Here is a 13,566-nt window from a genome sequence, read left to right on the forward strand (position 1 = left end):
AGATTTTCATGCATTTTTCCACTGATAGCCTGCCTTTTAAACATATCCTCTATTTTCTGCATCATACTGTCTTGTGAATTTGCAATACTGGCTTCAATTTTTTCCAGCTTCATTCTCATTTCTTCTTGTTCTTTATGATGTTGTTCTTCAATACGCTGTATTTTATCCTCCATAATTCTCTTAGTAGCTTGTCTAGTACCGTAGTGATGTTGTATTTCTCTTTTGGCCAGAATAACTGCGATTAAAAAAAAATTTAATATTTTTTTCCAAATTTTAATTAATGAATTTTATCATAATAATAAAAATTATTCATAAAGAAAATTATGAAATGAATGAATGTAATGCGAATGTATGTATGCAAAAAGGTATTGATCCCAAAAGTTAACTGTCATAGAACAACTTTCATTGGCATACAAAAGTTTCTTTATAATAGTTCATAACTACAGATAAGACGTAGCTTTCCTATTAAGCTCTATAATTTCTTTTATTAACCATGACACCTTCTTTCCGCACTTAGAAACTGGATCAACGTGATGCTCAATTATTTTGGCTTCAACAGCTAGTTTCCCCAACATATCTAGCAACTTCGCTCATTTGTACATGGCCTCGAACACCATATTACTTCTTTCTTCACCTCTTTCAACATAGAAATCAGTTGACTTTTGCCATTGTTCATTCATTCCTTCAAGAGTTTGCTCTAACTCAGTGATTCTGACTTGACAATTGTTCAGAATTTTTTCAAGATCTCTAATGCGTCTTCGCAGTGAAGCATTTTCCTCATTACTTTCTTTGAGGTCATTAGGTCCTAGACGAACCTTTTCTTGAAACAATGATTCTTCAAGTTGCGAAATGTAAGCATTAAACTCTGTATTTTTGTTTCTAGACTGATCCAGATCTTCTTCAAGTTTTGTTCGTGATTCTTGCGTTCTTTGATTAAGCTTCTGGATTTGAACATCCTTGTTTCTGCATCTTTGCATCCAATTTCTAGCCACTTCTTGCTCTACCTCAAGTCTTGTGTTGAAATTTTTTCTTTCCAGCTCCCATTTTTCTTTTTCATCATTGGATTCTTCCATCTTTTGGCCTCTGACTTCAAGTTCAGCAATCAACTGGTTCATTTCAGATTCAAATCCCTTGAACATGATATTTTTCTCACCTTCAAATTTATTAAAGATGTCATTCTTCATTTCTTCTAAATCTTTGGCTCGATCTCTTTCTCTTTGCATTTCATTCATGATCTCGCGGTGTTCAGCCTTGTGTTTTATAATTCGCTCTCTTCTGTCGACCTCAAATCTTCCATTTTTTGCTTTCCTTTCTCAAGGCTTTTGAGTAGACGGCTATTCTTTCCTTTCAGATCTTCAACTCGACTTTTCTCGATGTTCAATTCTCTGATCATCTGTATTGTTGTTTGGCTTGATCCTGATGCTTTCCGGGATTTATATAACTCCTGGTAATTTTTCTGTAATGCTCTGAATTCATCATCAACTTTTTCTTATCTTTTCTCAACATTGCACATTGTGATGAATGAAAGTCAATGTCAACCCCCAACATAGCTTTATCTTGTCTCATTTGCTCTAATTCTTTCGACCAGCCTTCTCTTTCTGCCTTAAACTCAGCTCTCAGGATTTCAATCTCTGACGGAACCACCTTAATGCGATCTGTCATAGAGATATCCTCATTTTGATCTGGTAGAGGAATATTTTCATTTTTCCTGACAGATCTCCATTCTTCATAATCAGGAGTTAGCATTTCTTTTGTTGCTTTAGCTCGGATACAAAAAGTTGTTTTCCAAGCTGTAACGGCTTCCATGATACTTCTTTTATAATTTTTGCTATGGAATGCGAACTCAGATGACTGTAATCCAGCAGTGACAGGTACAATTGACGACCTTCATACTGTCTTATGACCAGAATTGGTGCATATCCAATTCCTCCCATAATCCGAGCAGCATTATCCAATTATAATCACCACATCTGTAAAAGAATTCCCTTTGAATTTTCCACGGGGCTCGCCAAACAACGTCATTGCTTTGCAAATTTCGAAAGGCATTAATCCACATATCTTTCTTAATTTCTTTCGGCCATTCCTTCTCTAAAAATTCTTTTAATGGTGAGTAATCCGTATTAAAACGTCGGTATGAAACCTTTTCTATCCTCCAGAAATGACTACGGATCCAAACATATAACAACTGGGTACACCCTGAGAATCGTCCACCTCCTAGCTTTCTACAAGCATTTAACGATCTGAAGGTCTCTGCTAGGATTGCAGAAGCAGGATTAATCTTTTTCGGTAGCTGTTCAAACAAATCTACCACTGCAGCTTCAACATATCCCAATACTTTTGGGAAGATGACCATACCATACATACCCAGAGCAAATAAATCGAACCGTACTTTAATATCTGGATGACTCTGAATAAGTTCTTTAATGTTGGTCCAAGCAATGCCTTCGCTTTCTCCTTTTTGTTTTGTACGGGATGCTACCCATTCTTCTCGTACCCCAGAAATCTTTGCTAATTTAACTCGAAAGGGTTGAGTTTTAATTGACTTTGAATAGATTCGATTCTCCAAAGCCCCTTCGATATGTAACAAAGTTGTGTACTCTTCAATAGTAGGGACCAAGTCTTCTTTATTGAGAGTGAAGCAATTGTACCCTGGATTCCAGAATTGAATTAGGGCTCTGAGTAATTCATCATCAACTTTAACATAGAGCAAATATGGGATGTCTCCGTAAGTCTGATAAAACTGCAATTTTTTGTTTGAATCCCAACTTTCCCAAATGCTCCGCAAATCTTGCATATCATTTCTTTTAGTGAAACTGGAGCATAACTGCCAAGTCAGATACATAATCATCCTGCAGACTGTCTCCTTCTTGTCTTTGTAAGTCCTCAGCCCACTGTCTTACTTCTGAGTTTAGAATTATTTGATTTGAACACTTTTTATCCATAGATGAAGGCTTTCCAATGAGACAATTAACACAAGGATCAATGTCTTTTATCCTGTATGATGCTATGCAAACAGAAAAATAAAGAACACACAAAAAGAAAATAAATTAGTTTACATAATAAAGAATTCAATAATAACATTTACATAAATATTTTTTTATTTAAACATGCTTTTCTAAATTTAAATATACATGTAATTTAATCAGTAAAATAAATAAACTAGAAAGTTAGAATTCATTTCTCCTGTGTGTACACCTATTTTAGACAAAATGACTTTGGATCGGAAGAGTTTCTAAGGTTTTTTTATATGCAAGGTTTCAGATCTAAGAATAAAGGTACTCAAATCGTCCTTGTTAGTGCCCCCTTGGGTTGCTAACCCTCAACCCAGTCCATCACAGACTAAAATGGATCGAGTTCAATTCGAGGGGATACATTTCTCTATGCCTGACACGGAGAATAAATTCTCACGAAGACATAAAGCATATGAACCTCGAAAGTTACTTGCTAGGTCTGACACGGAGAATAATTTCACGAAGACGTCGCTTTCACTCTCACTTAAAAGGGACAACTCAATTATAGAGCTTTATGTTATGCAATGCACGTGTTGTGTGAGAGGAAATGTTCATACCTCTGACAGAAAAATAAATAATGAAATAAAATAATTGCAAATAAAATAAATAAAACATATAAATATATGAAAATAATAAGTAAATAAAAAATTTTGAAAAGATAAAATTAAAAATTAAATATATGAATTTTTAATTTTAATTAATAGAGACAATTCATAATGATTTTTAAAAGTTTGACCGGTCCCCAGCAGAGTCGCCAAGCTGTCGTAACCGGTTTTCGTCCGGGCACGAAATTTTAAATTGGCTGGAAAATTGATGTAAATAATGTTTTTGAAATAATTTGAGAGTCGCCATCGCCTTTTGGGTCGGTAGGTCGAATACCTAAAAATTATTTTTTAAAAGAGTTTTAAGAAAACACTAATAAAAAATGAACTGATCTGCGTTTATAACCAAAAATTCATTCTTTTTAATAATAAAAAGGGATTCGTGGTCGGTTACGTTTAGGGAAGGATTAGCACCCCTACAACGCCCAAAATTGGTACTTTTTAATTATAAATTGTCTCTATTATTAAAATTTAAAAATTCAAAAATATATTAATTTATAATCCTATTATTTCAAAATTATATAAAAAAAAATATTATTTATTTAAAATATCAGAAAAGAACTTCTAGGTGCTTTAAGACAGCTCTTTTCTTTGATATTGATAAATATTAATTTAAATAATATTGTTTAATTTTTAATTTTTAAAATATCAGAATAGGACATCCAGTTGTATTAAGACTGTCATTTTCTTTGATATTGAAAAATAAATATTAAAATAATTTATTTAAAATAAATATTTATATATTTTTAACAACATTTAAATATATAAACAAGTAAAAAAAAATACAATTCTAACTATATATTTAAAAGCAATAAAAATACTTAAAATAATAACTAAAATATAGTGAAATTAAAATTGAAAAACCTAATTCATAATTAATCAGAATTATAGGGATTAAATATGCTATTTTCTTATTTAATAATTCAGTGACTAAAATAAAATTATCTAAAATTCAGATATTATAATAAAATAAATTAAAAATATAAACTAAGGATTAAAATATTATTTATTAAAATTAAGGGATTAAATCTGTTATTTATCCTAAATATATTATTTTAATATAAAGGACTAAAATGAATAAAATTGAAATTCGAAGACTGAATTAAAGTATTTATAATTCAATTTAGTGACTAAAATGTAAAGTTTACAAGTTAGGAGGACGGTGGACGGGGTTTAACTATTATCTAATTATGCGCATAGTCCTTCCCGAAACGACGTCGTTCGGGAAGGCCTATAAAAGGTCCAGCCTTCATTTCATTCTTTTTTCTTTCTCTCTCAAGCAGAGAGAGCTCTGGCTTCTCTCTAGCTTCCCTCATCGGAGGGAAGCCGGTCACCTGACGGCAACCGTCTGCCGCCGTGACCAACATCGTCGGCCACCGCATACGGTGGCCGGAAAATTTTATTTTTACACCGTTAAATAGATCGGGATGTCCTAAGGACGTTTCCGGTATTCTTTTTCCTTAAAAAGCTCCTAATCGGAGCAAATCTACAAAATTACCTTCGGTGTTTCGAAGGTTTCGGTGAGATCCGGTGATCAGGGCTTCCTCGGTAAGCTTCTCTCCTCCTTTTTCTTCTATTTTTTGTTGCTGGTTGTGAGATGTTGACTGAGATCGTTGATAGTAGTTTTTTATATTGTTTTCTCTGTTTTTTTTTTTTTTTTTTTCCGGCTCTGTCTTTGTCTCTTTTTTTTTGCTCGCAGATGGGGTGATGGCTTTATAGCCATCACCGGTGTGGTCATCGGACCGGTCTGAAGAATACCCTTCGGCGAGTCACCGGACTCCCAGTGGTGACTCACCGTTTGGGGGAGACGTGTGCGGTTACGGCCGGTCTTCTGGAGTCTTTGGTAGACGTGGTAGAAGCTGGAACGTTGGTGTGGCGGTGGAGTCTTCTGGAAGCAACAACACCGGCGGCCGCGTGGCCCTAGGGTATCATACCCTAGGGTTTGTGCTGGATGAGTGTGGGCCGTTGGATCTCTCAGATCCAACGGCTGTGATGATGAGGCAGCTAGGGTTAGAGATCATACTCTAATCTGGGTTTAGGGTTTCTGAATGGATTTGGGCCATTGTATTTGAGTTAACTGGTTGGGCCATATATTTTTTATTTATTATATATATGTATTTTAATATATATTAATAATAATAATAATATGATAATAATAATATATAATAATATATGATAATAATAATAATAATAATAATAATAATAATAACAATAATAATAATATTTATAATATGGGTAAAAAATTAGTATCTTCACTATTCAATATGATTATCCAAACAATCAAACTATGCTTTGGAATATGCATAGGATATCAAATTAATCTCTGCCAACCAACCTTCTCCACTTGCGTCCGAATATTCTCACATATTTCTTTGGTACTCATGAAACCAGAACCAAAAAGCGGAAAAGCAGTATAAACTGTTATTAATCCCTACCAAGAGCATACCAAAACCCGGTTGGAACCGAATGGGCCTTCTTTATTCTCTTCCCAAACGATATCACTATAAACTACAAGCGGCTACCACTGACCTATCGGGTGGGCGGGATTCTCTGGTGGAGAAAGAGGCAGAGCTTCCGGAGGGGATGAACATGGAGTTGATGCCGAAGCACGTTGCGATGATAATGGACGGGAACAGGAGGTGGGCTCGGCAGCGGGGATTGCGGACATCAGCCGGGCACGAAGCGGCTGTAAAGTCGTTGAGGAAGATGGTGAAGCTATGTCGTCAATGGGTGATTCAGGTTGTAACCGTCTTCGCTTTCTCTTCCGAGAATTGGATTCGTCCCAAGGTAATTAATTATATACTCATTATTCCTCAAACAGTCATGAATATTCATTGGGGTGTAGTTGAAGTGCAGATGGAGGTTAGTTTCTTGCTGAGTTTATTTGAGAGATCGTTCAAGTCAGAGATGGAGTGCTATCTAAGGTAATTTTAGACAAACAGTATGGCTATGGCTCAATGTCAAGAGGTTCCGTGTTGATTGCGAATGTGGTGATCGTTATTATGTAAATTAAAAAAAAAAGCAATTATGCATTTATGCAATTGTAATATTCCGATAATTTTGAAAATCATAACAATGTGTTTGTTTCAATTACCGTCGTAAATTAGTATGTGGTAAGTCAAATATCTGATGTCATGTGTTGTTTGTAACAGAGATGGAATTCGAGTACCAAGGGATTCATCACAGCTTCCCACATCGCTGCAAAAGTTTATCAACGAAGTCAAGGAGACCTCGAAAAACAACACCCGACTCCAACTCATCGTTGCAATCAGCTACAGCGATAAGTACGACGTTGTACAAGCACGCCGGAGCATAGCCGAGAGAGTAAAAGATGGCCAAATTCAACTAGCGGACATCAACGAAAGCTTAATCGAAAAGCAAGAGCTAGAAACTAAATGTACGAAGTATCATACCCGGATTTGTTAATAAGAACCAGCAGTGAATACAGGGTCAGCAACTTCTTGTTGTATCAATTGGCTTACACCGAGCTCTTCTTTGCTCAACAACTCTGGCCTGATTTCTGGAAAGAAGAGTTCGTCGAGGCTCTGTGTTCTTATCAGCAGAGGCATCGCCGATATGGACCGTCGTGAGGACAAATTATGCTTCTAATTCCGTTGAGCAGCTGATATCCAAACATAGTCTTTCAAACTATGATCCTCCTATCTTTTAGAAACATAGTCTTTCAAACTATGATCCTCCTATCTTTTAGAAACTTTGTGCGGAACTAAATGATTTAACTGACGATAAATCAAATTTTTAAATTTGACCCGAACCGATACAATAATACCAATGATCTTTGAAAGATTAAATTAAAATACAATGACATGATTGATACAATGGTTATAAGCTTATGACTAATCTTGCATTCTCAAATAATCTGCATAAAAGCGAGGTTGATCTTCATCGTGATGAGCATTGTAAGCGTATCCGCCATGTCTGGAAATATCCAGTCCTGCAATTTCCTCATCCACTGATATTCTCAGTATCCTCAGTCGATGAAGAGCATAGAATACGGGTCCCATTGTTGCACTTACCCAGCTAGCTATCACCAAAAGTTCGATCACTTGGCAACCGAGCAATTCCCAGCCCCCACCCGTGAATAGTCCATGGGGTCGAACCACGCCGGTGTCGACTGAGTCATAGACTTGAATCACAAACTCCTCTTTGGCAAACAAGCCAGTGAAAATCAAACCCCAAGCACCGCATCCCCCATGCAATTGTGTAGCCTCTAATGGGTCATCAAAGTTCAATTTAAGTGTTAGGATATTTAGCCCAATCAAGACCCAAGCTGCGATAAAACCGCAAACGATAGCAGCCCACGGCTCAACAACTGCACAGCCTGATGTTATCGCGACGAACCCGCCTAACACTCCGTTGCACACATCGAGTGCATCCCAATGGCCCACTAGTAGTCTTCGACTGAACAACGTTACAATTCCAGCCATCGATCCGGCTAATGTTGTTGTGACCGCTGTCCGACCAATGGCGGTCCAATTACCTTGATTCGTTGTACTTGGATAGGCCACGAGAATCTTATCGAATGAGCCTGGATTGAACCCGAACCAACCGAACCACAACAAGAACGTTCCGAGAACCACTAGCGTTGCATTATGGCCACGCATCTGAATAGGCTTGCCAAAAGCATCGAACCGACCCACTCTTGGACCTTCAATTAATGAACCCCAAAACCCAGCAACTGCACCAACCAAATGCACCACGCCACTCCCTGCAAAATCAATAGCACCAGAAGCAAACAGTGGATTGCTTAAACTAGCACTGAGCCACCCACTTGATGACCAAACCCAATGAGCCACAATAGGGTAAACGAACCCACTAAGGAAAAATGAGAAAACTAAGTAAGCACTAAATTGGGTTCTCTCAGCTATTGACCCACTGGTAATCCCTGCAACTGCAATGGCGAAAGCCCATTGGTAAAGAAAGAAAGAGTAGTCAAATGAAGTATTAGGAACATCTTTAAGGGCAAAGAAGTTGGTGCCAATAAAAGGGTTGGAGTTGTCTCCGAATGCGAAAGCAAAGCCGAAGAGATAGTAAGAGATGCTACCGACGACGGCATCTACAACATTAGTGAGCATAATGTTCATGGCATTCTTGGCACGGACTGAACCAGCACAGAGCATGGCAAAGCCAAGCTGCATGACGAAGACTAAGTAAGCAGAAAATAGAAGGTAAATGGTGTTGATAGAATAGGTGACACTTTGCTCCCAACTGATCTCCATGATCATTGGAGAGAGGCAGTGACAAGTGAGAAGATGAGATGATAGTAGTATCGGTTGGTCCTAATGGAAAAGGGAAGATATAGTGCCACTAGCTCGTAGCTTTGGATATACTTGTGATTCTTTGAATGGTAGATATGCCCGTGGAGTTGTGGTTGGTTGAGGGCAATTTTGGATTTTGGGGCTGCAAATTGCCATCTTGGGATTTGGATTATTATTGATGTTAAACTTGGTGCAACGCCAGTTGCCAAAATACTAGTGATAAAAAATATTGTTCAGACAGTTGCATCTATAATGTATACGTGTATTGTCAATGACTAAGAAAAATTTCGAACAAAAACTACCTTATACCCAAAATATTCATATACTACCTTGCATTATGTCATTAAGGAACATGCAACATAATTGTAAGGTTACATGGATAATATATGAATAATTACAGCTTAAGTCATTGATATTAAGTTTTTTTATGCTAGTATACTTGGGATATTTGCTATACGTGTAGATATAATAATCTAGATTTATATTACAGTGGGGCGGGGATAGTTGTATAGGACTAATAGGCTTCGACGTATTGGCTCCTATCTTCAATTCGACTGGTAAGTGAAGGCCTCATTGTTACGATTGCGGAATCATTAGCTCCAGCTCTTATAGCAGCTCTTCCAGCTTCCAGGAACCTCTTGACTGCATTCTCTACATATTGGTTGGCTTCACCTACTCTCATGCTTTTCCCGATATATGGGTAAGATTTGAGGACATGATCACCATTGAGTTGTGATGCAAGCTGAACGAGTTCAACTTGGAATTCCGACAAGATAGCGTCTTCTTTTGGTCCCCATGGCCTCAGTGATGTTGTTACCTCGGGAAGTGTTTCTGCATCCAAATTCCAGAATATATTATAAACTATTTCAGGCGAAGTACAAGCAGTTGAACTCTACATCTGACAATTCCGAGACAAGATAAGCTTTCAATAGTCAATATGGTAGTCATACTGCACCATCAATTATTAACTTTTCTTGCTTTACTTCGTCGAGAGGCCTACAAGGATGAAGGGGGACCATATTCCATGGATATATTTGATCGGAAGTCAATGGATTAACAAAGTGCAAAAGCATTTTGCAAAGAAAATCCAACTCTGTGATCAGGGAAATTTGAACATACCAGGGCAGTCAGTACGAGGAGTACTCCGCAGGTTAAAATAATTCTCGAATGTTGCAGCCCACACATCCCTCTTTGTCAGGAAATTTGAATTCAGGTTGAAAAGCTTCTTCACTGTTGCAGGGATGGAAGAATGTTCAAACTGCGAAAATGGTGTTGGTCCAGTTGGTTCATGGATCACTGTTACCAAAACAAAGATGAGTTAAACAGATGAAAGGACCAGAATTGCGTCATATAGTAAAAAACAGAGAAAGCAAGCCAAGAAATGACGTAGAACGACAATGGGAAGCTTGTTTTGGGACATGCATTACTCAAATGTCAATTCATAACGAAAACCAAAGAACAAGAACAATGACTTTATTCGTTTTACATCGATATAAAGGATGGCTGGACCTACTGAATAAGGGTTCAACTTCAAACTGTCTTCAGGTTGAATGCTCAAATGTCTTTTCTCTCTTATAAAGTTGATACTCCTCATTTATCCTATAGGTAAGATGCCATGTTTTGTGTGTTCAACATAAGTTGAAGCTACGATTTTCGCATATCAACAAGAATTAGCAAGTGAAAACCAATTCCGAAACAATTTATCGACCAGAAATAGACTCCAAGAAGTCAAGAACTTGCTATCTGCAATAACCCAAAGTGACCCATCTCAAACCCAACATGCTCGCCCCAACCACACCTCAACAAACATTGTACTTAACAGCAAGGCATCAAGGAGAAATCAAACTCGATTTCACCAGATATCAACAAAAAAACTAAGCTAGCAATTTGATTTCACCCCGAACCAACTTATTCAACTAAATAGTTATCCTCAATAGTCAACTATTAATATAAAGACGCAAAAATATCCCACCTAAAACATAGTATTATTAGAAGCATAGCAATGTGCTCTCAATTATCAATAAAAGACAATTTTAAAGCATACTTCTACGCAAAACCATTAAAGAGATAAACTTCCAACCAAACCTTAAAGACAACATTTTCCATTTCCTTTAATTAGAATTATATTAGTTTTATCTTTGATTTCCTGCTAGTGTTTAATCAACAGTTAACTGGCACAGCAAAAGAAAACAAAAATCAACACAATTAGGAAAAGGAAAATTTAAACTAATTTGTTCTTTGAAAGAAACGAAAAGAAAAGAAAAGGACTTACCGGTGGACTTGTCGATCCAGGGAGAGATCAATAGAGTAGGGACCCTAACACCAAGCCTATTGAACTTGAAATAATACGGGTCGGGTCCCACTATTCCGTCCGGGTTAGGCACACCTGAGACCGGAGTCGGCACGTGATCATAAAGCCCTCCGTGCTCGTCGTAAGTAATCAAAAGAGCCATCTCTTTCCACTGGGGACTACTCCTCAGTATCTCGTACACCTCCTTCACAAACTTCTGCCCAAGCGCCACATCATGCGACGGGTGATCGTCGTTCGCCGGGAACAAATTGACGTTGAAGTAGCGTTGCTCCACCACCACGTAATTCGGGAGCTTCCCGAGCCGCGCGTGGAGGCGGAACTTCAAAGCATAACTGTGGAATTTGATTAAGAACTTCAATTTCCTGAGGCTTTTGAAGAAAAGGGTAGCCGGGATATTTTGGTAATAAATGCCGAAGCTGAGGCCATTTTCGTCCAACGAATCGAAAATCGTCTTTTGGGGGAATCCATTGACGAGGTCTTTCCTCACATTACTCATCGCTACAAACGATGTAGCTGAATGAACGTAAAACCGGTTCGGTTGAGTCGAGGCGGGAACCGAAGCGAACCACCGGTCGAAAACGCCGAACTCGTTCGCTAACTTTGAGTACACCGGTAATCGACTCGGTTTAAATCCACTCATCACGGTTTTGCTCATTCCTTCACCCATGCTCTCCGCTTGCTGGGCAAAGCCGTTCATCGGAGCTGGGTCAGCCGAGCTATCATTCGACCCAAAAATCTGTTCTCGGATCGCTTGAAAAGAGTGACCTGGGTCCGAATCTACGAAGAGAGCATCGTCGGTGACAGATATATAGGGGGAGTTCGGGTCGGTGGTATTGAGTGGGTTTGACTCCTTGCCAGAGAGGCCGGGGTATTCGCCTGTTGGGACTCATATTCCGTTGACCGGAAAAACAGGGTTGCGGCTGTCGGCGTACGGTGTCGTATATAATCCTTTTTGGAGTTATTTGGTAGAAGACGAAACTGTTGTGTTTTAAAAAGAAGATTTGTTCTGTTACTCATTTCATTTCTGGGTTTTGAAAGAACCACAAATGCCACGTGGTCAATTTTTTTATCTTGTTTGTATCCATCTGCTTTGACTTTCTGATTACTTCATTAAACACGTAAAAACTTTAGCACATAAACTATTATTTTTATTTTTATTTAGTACTTAAATTTTCATTTATTTCAAATTATATCTAGCATCTATTTTTAGTTCGTTTTAATACTATCCGTTAAAAATCTAGCAAAACTGTTATAATATGACATTTTTTATGAGTAAATTACATCATTCATCATTTAACTATCTTCTCACTTCTATTTTAATCATTGAAATTTAATTTAATAAAATAAATTAAAGTGAATAAAACATGAGCAATTTAAAAGTTGAGTAGTTAAAATTAAAAAAAAATTAAATTTTAGTGATCAAAATAGGAGTGAAAAAATAGTTAAGTGATGAATGATACAATTTACCCATAAAAAATATCACATGAAGGTGTTAGGTTCAGGGTTGGGGGATAGGACGTTGGAGGCCCTGTATAAATTCTTAAAAAGAGGCAATTTTTCGTAAAGTGAGTTAAACCCAAAAAAATGAGATAAACTTTACAGCTGTAGCATAGTACTAATTATTGGTATTTCTCATATCTTCCTTCGAACAAAGTTTTTTTGGGCTCCTTTTTTATAGTTTAATCATCTACGGTAATATCAATAACCTCATTATGAACCTTTTGGGGACCTTGCTATTCTGGGGCCATGTTCCATCGCGCACATTGATCATGCCTAGCCCCGCATCTGGTTAGGTTTTTAACGGCGGGTATTAAAATGAAATAAAAAGTAAACGTTAAGTATGATTTTGAAACAAATAAAAATTTAGGTAATAAAACGAAATAAAACTAATAGTTTAGGTCTTCAATGTGCAATTTACCCAAAACTTTATTATGAAGGTTGAATTAATCTTTTCCAATCCATCTATCAACTATTTTTTCTTTTTACAAGATAGAAATGGCTAGTTATAATAAAATTATAAAATATTCAAATTACAATAGAAATTTATAATCATAATCGTAAATTAAAACATTTAAAAAGAACATTTTTCTATAATCATTAACAAAAAGAGACTAACCACTTAAGATCACAAGGAACATATAAGGAAAATGTTTAAAACCTAACCAAATAAACTCAAATAAAAGGTAGATACAAACATATCTAAATACATCGGAAAACAAACTACAAAAAGGGATTAAACTATTGAAAGACCATCGATAAACCACAAATCACAATCGAACGATGTAAGGAAACTATCTACGAACGTAAATTATGTATCCAAATCCAATATGAAGATCCAAAGCAGGAAAGATCATAGTGATAACAAA

General features: G+C 36.9%; 2 protein-coding genes and 1 pseudogene across 2 annotated transcripts; 1 reads left to right on the top strand and 2 right to left on the bottom strand.

Moving 5' to 3' along the window:
• Positions 1–6,064: 6,064 nt before the first annotated feature.
• LOC120144098 lies at positions 6,065–7,218 on the top strand (annotated as a pseudogene).
• Positions 7,219–7,422: 204 nt separating this feature from the next.
• Positions 7,423–8,879, bottom strand: LOC120144096 (ammonium transporter 1 member 3-like). Its single transcript, XM_039158249.1, has one exon. The coding sequence runs from the start codon at positions 8,854–8,856 to the stop codon at positions 7,468–7,470; it is 1,389 nt and encodes a 462-aa protein (XP_039014180.1). The 5' UTR covers positions 8,857–8,879; the 3' UTR covers positions 7,423–7,467.
• A 388-nt stretch (positions 8,880–9,267) lies between these two features.
• LOC120144053 (non-specific phospholipase C1-like) lies at positions 9,268–12,955 on the bottom strand. Its single transcript, XM_039158208.1, has 4 exons — positions 12,919–12,955; positions 11,162–12,076; positions 10,009–10,185; positions 9,268–9,720 (listed from the first exon to the last, which is right to left on the bottom strand). Exons 1-4 carry the CDS (start codon positions 12,953–12,955, stop codon positions 9,404–9,406), a joined length of 1,446 nt encoding a protein of 481 aa, XP_039014139.1. The 3' UTR covers positions 9,268–9,403.
• Positions 12,956–13,566: the final 611 nt, after the last annotated feature.

The sequence above is a fragment of the Hibiscus syriacus genome, unplaced genomic scaffold, assembly GCF_006381635.1.
Source record: "Hibiscus syriacus cultivar Baekdansim isolate YM2019G1 unplaced genomic scaffold, ASM638163v2 tig00110879_pilon, whole genome shotgun sequence".
NCBI lineage: Eukaryota > Viridiplantae > Streptophyta > Magnoliopsida > Malvales > Malvaceae > Hibiscus > Hibiscus syriacus.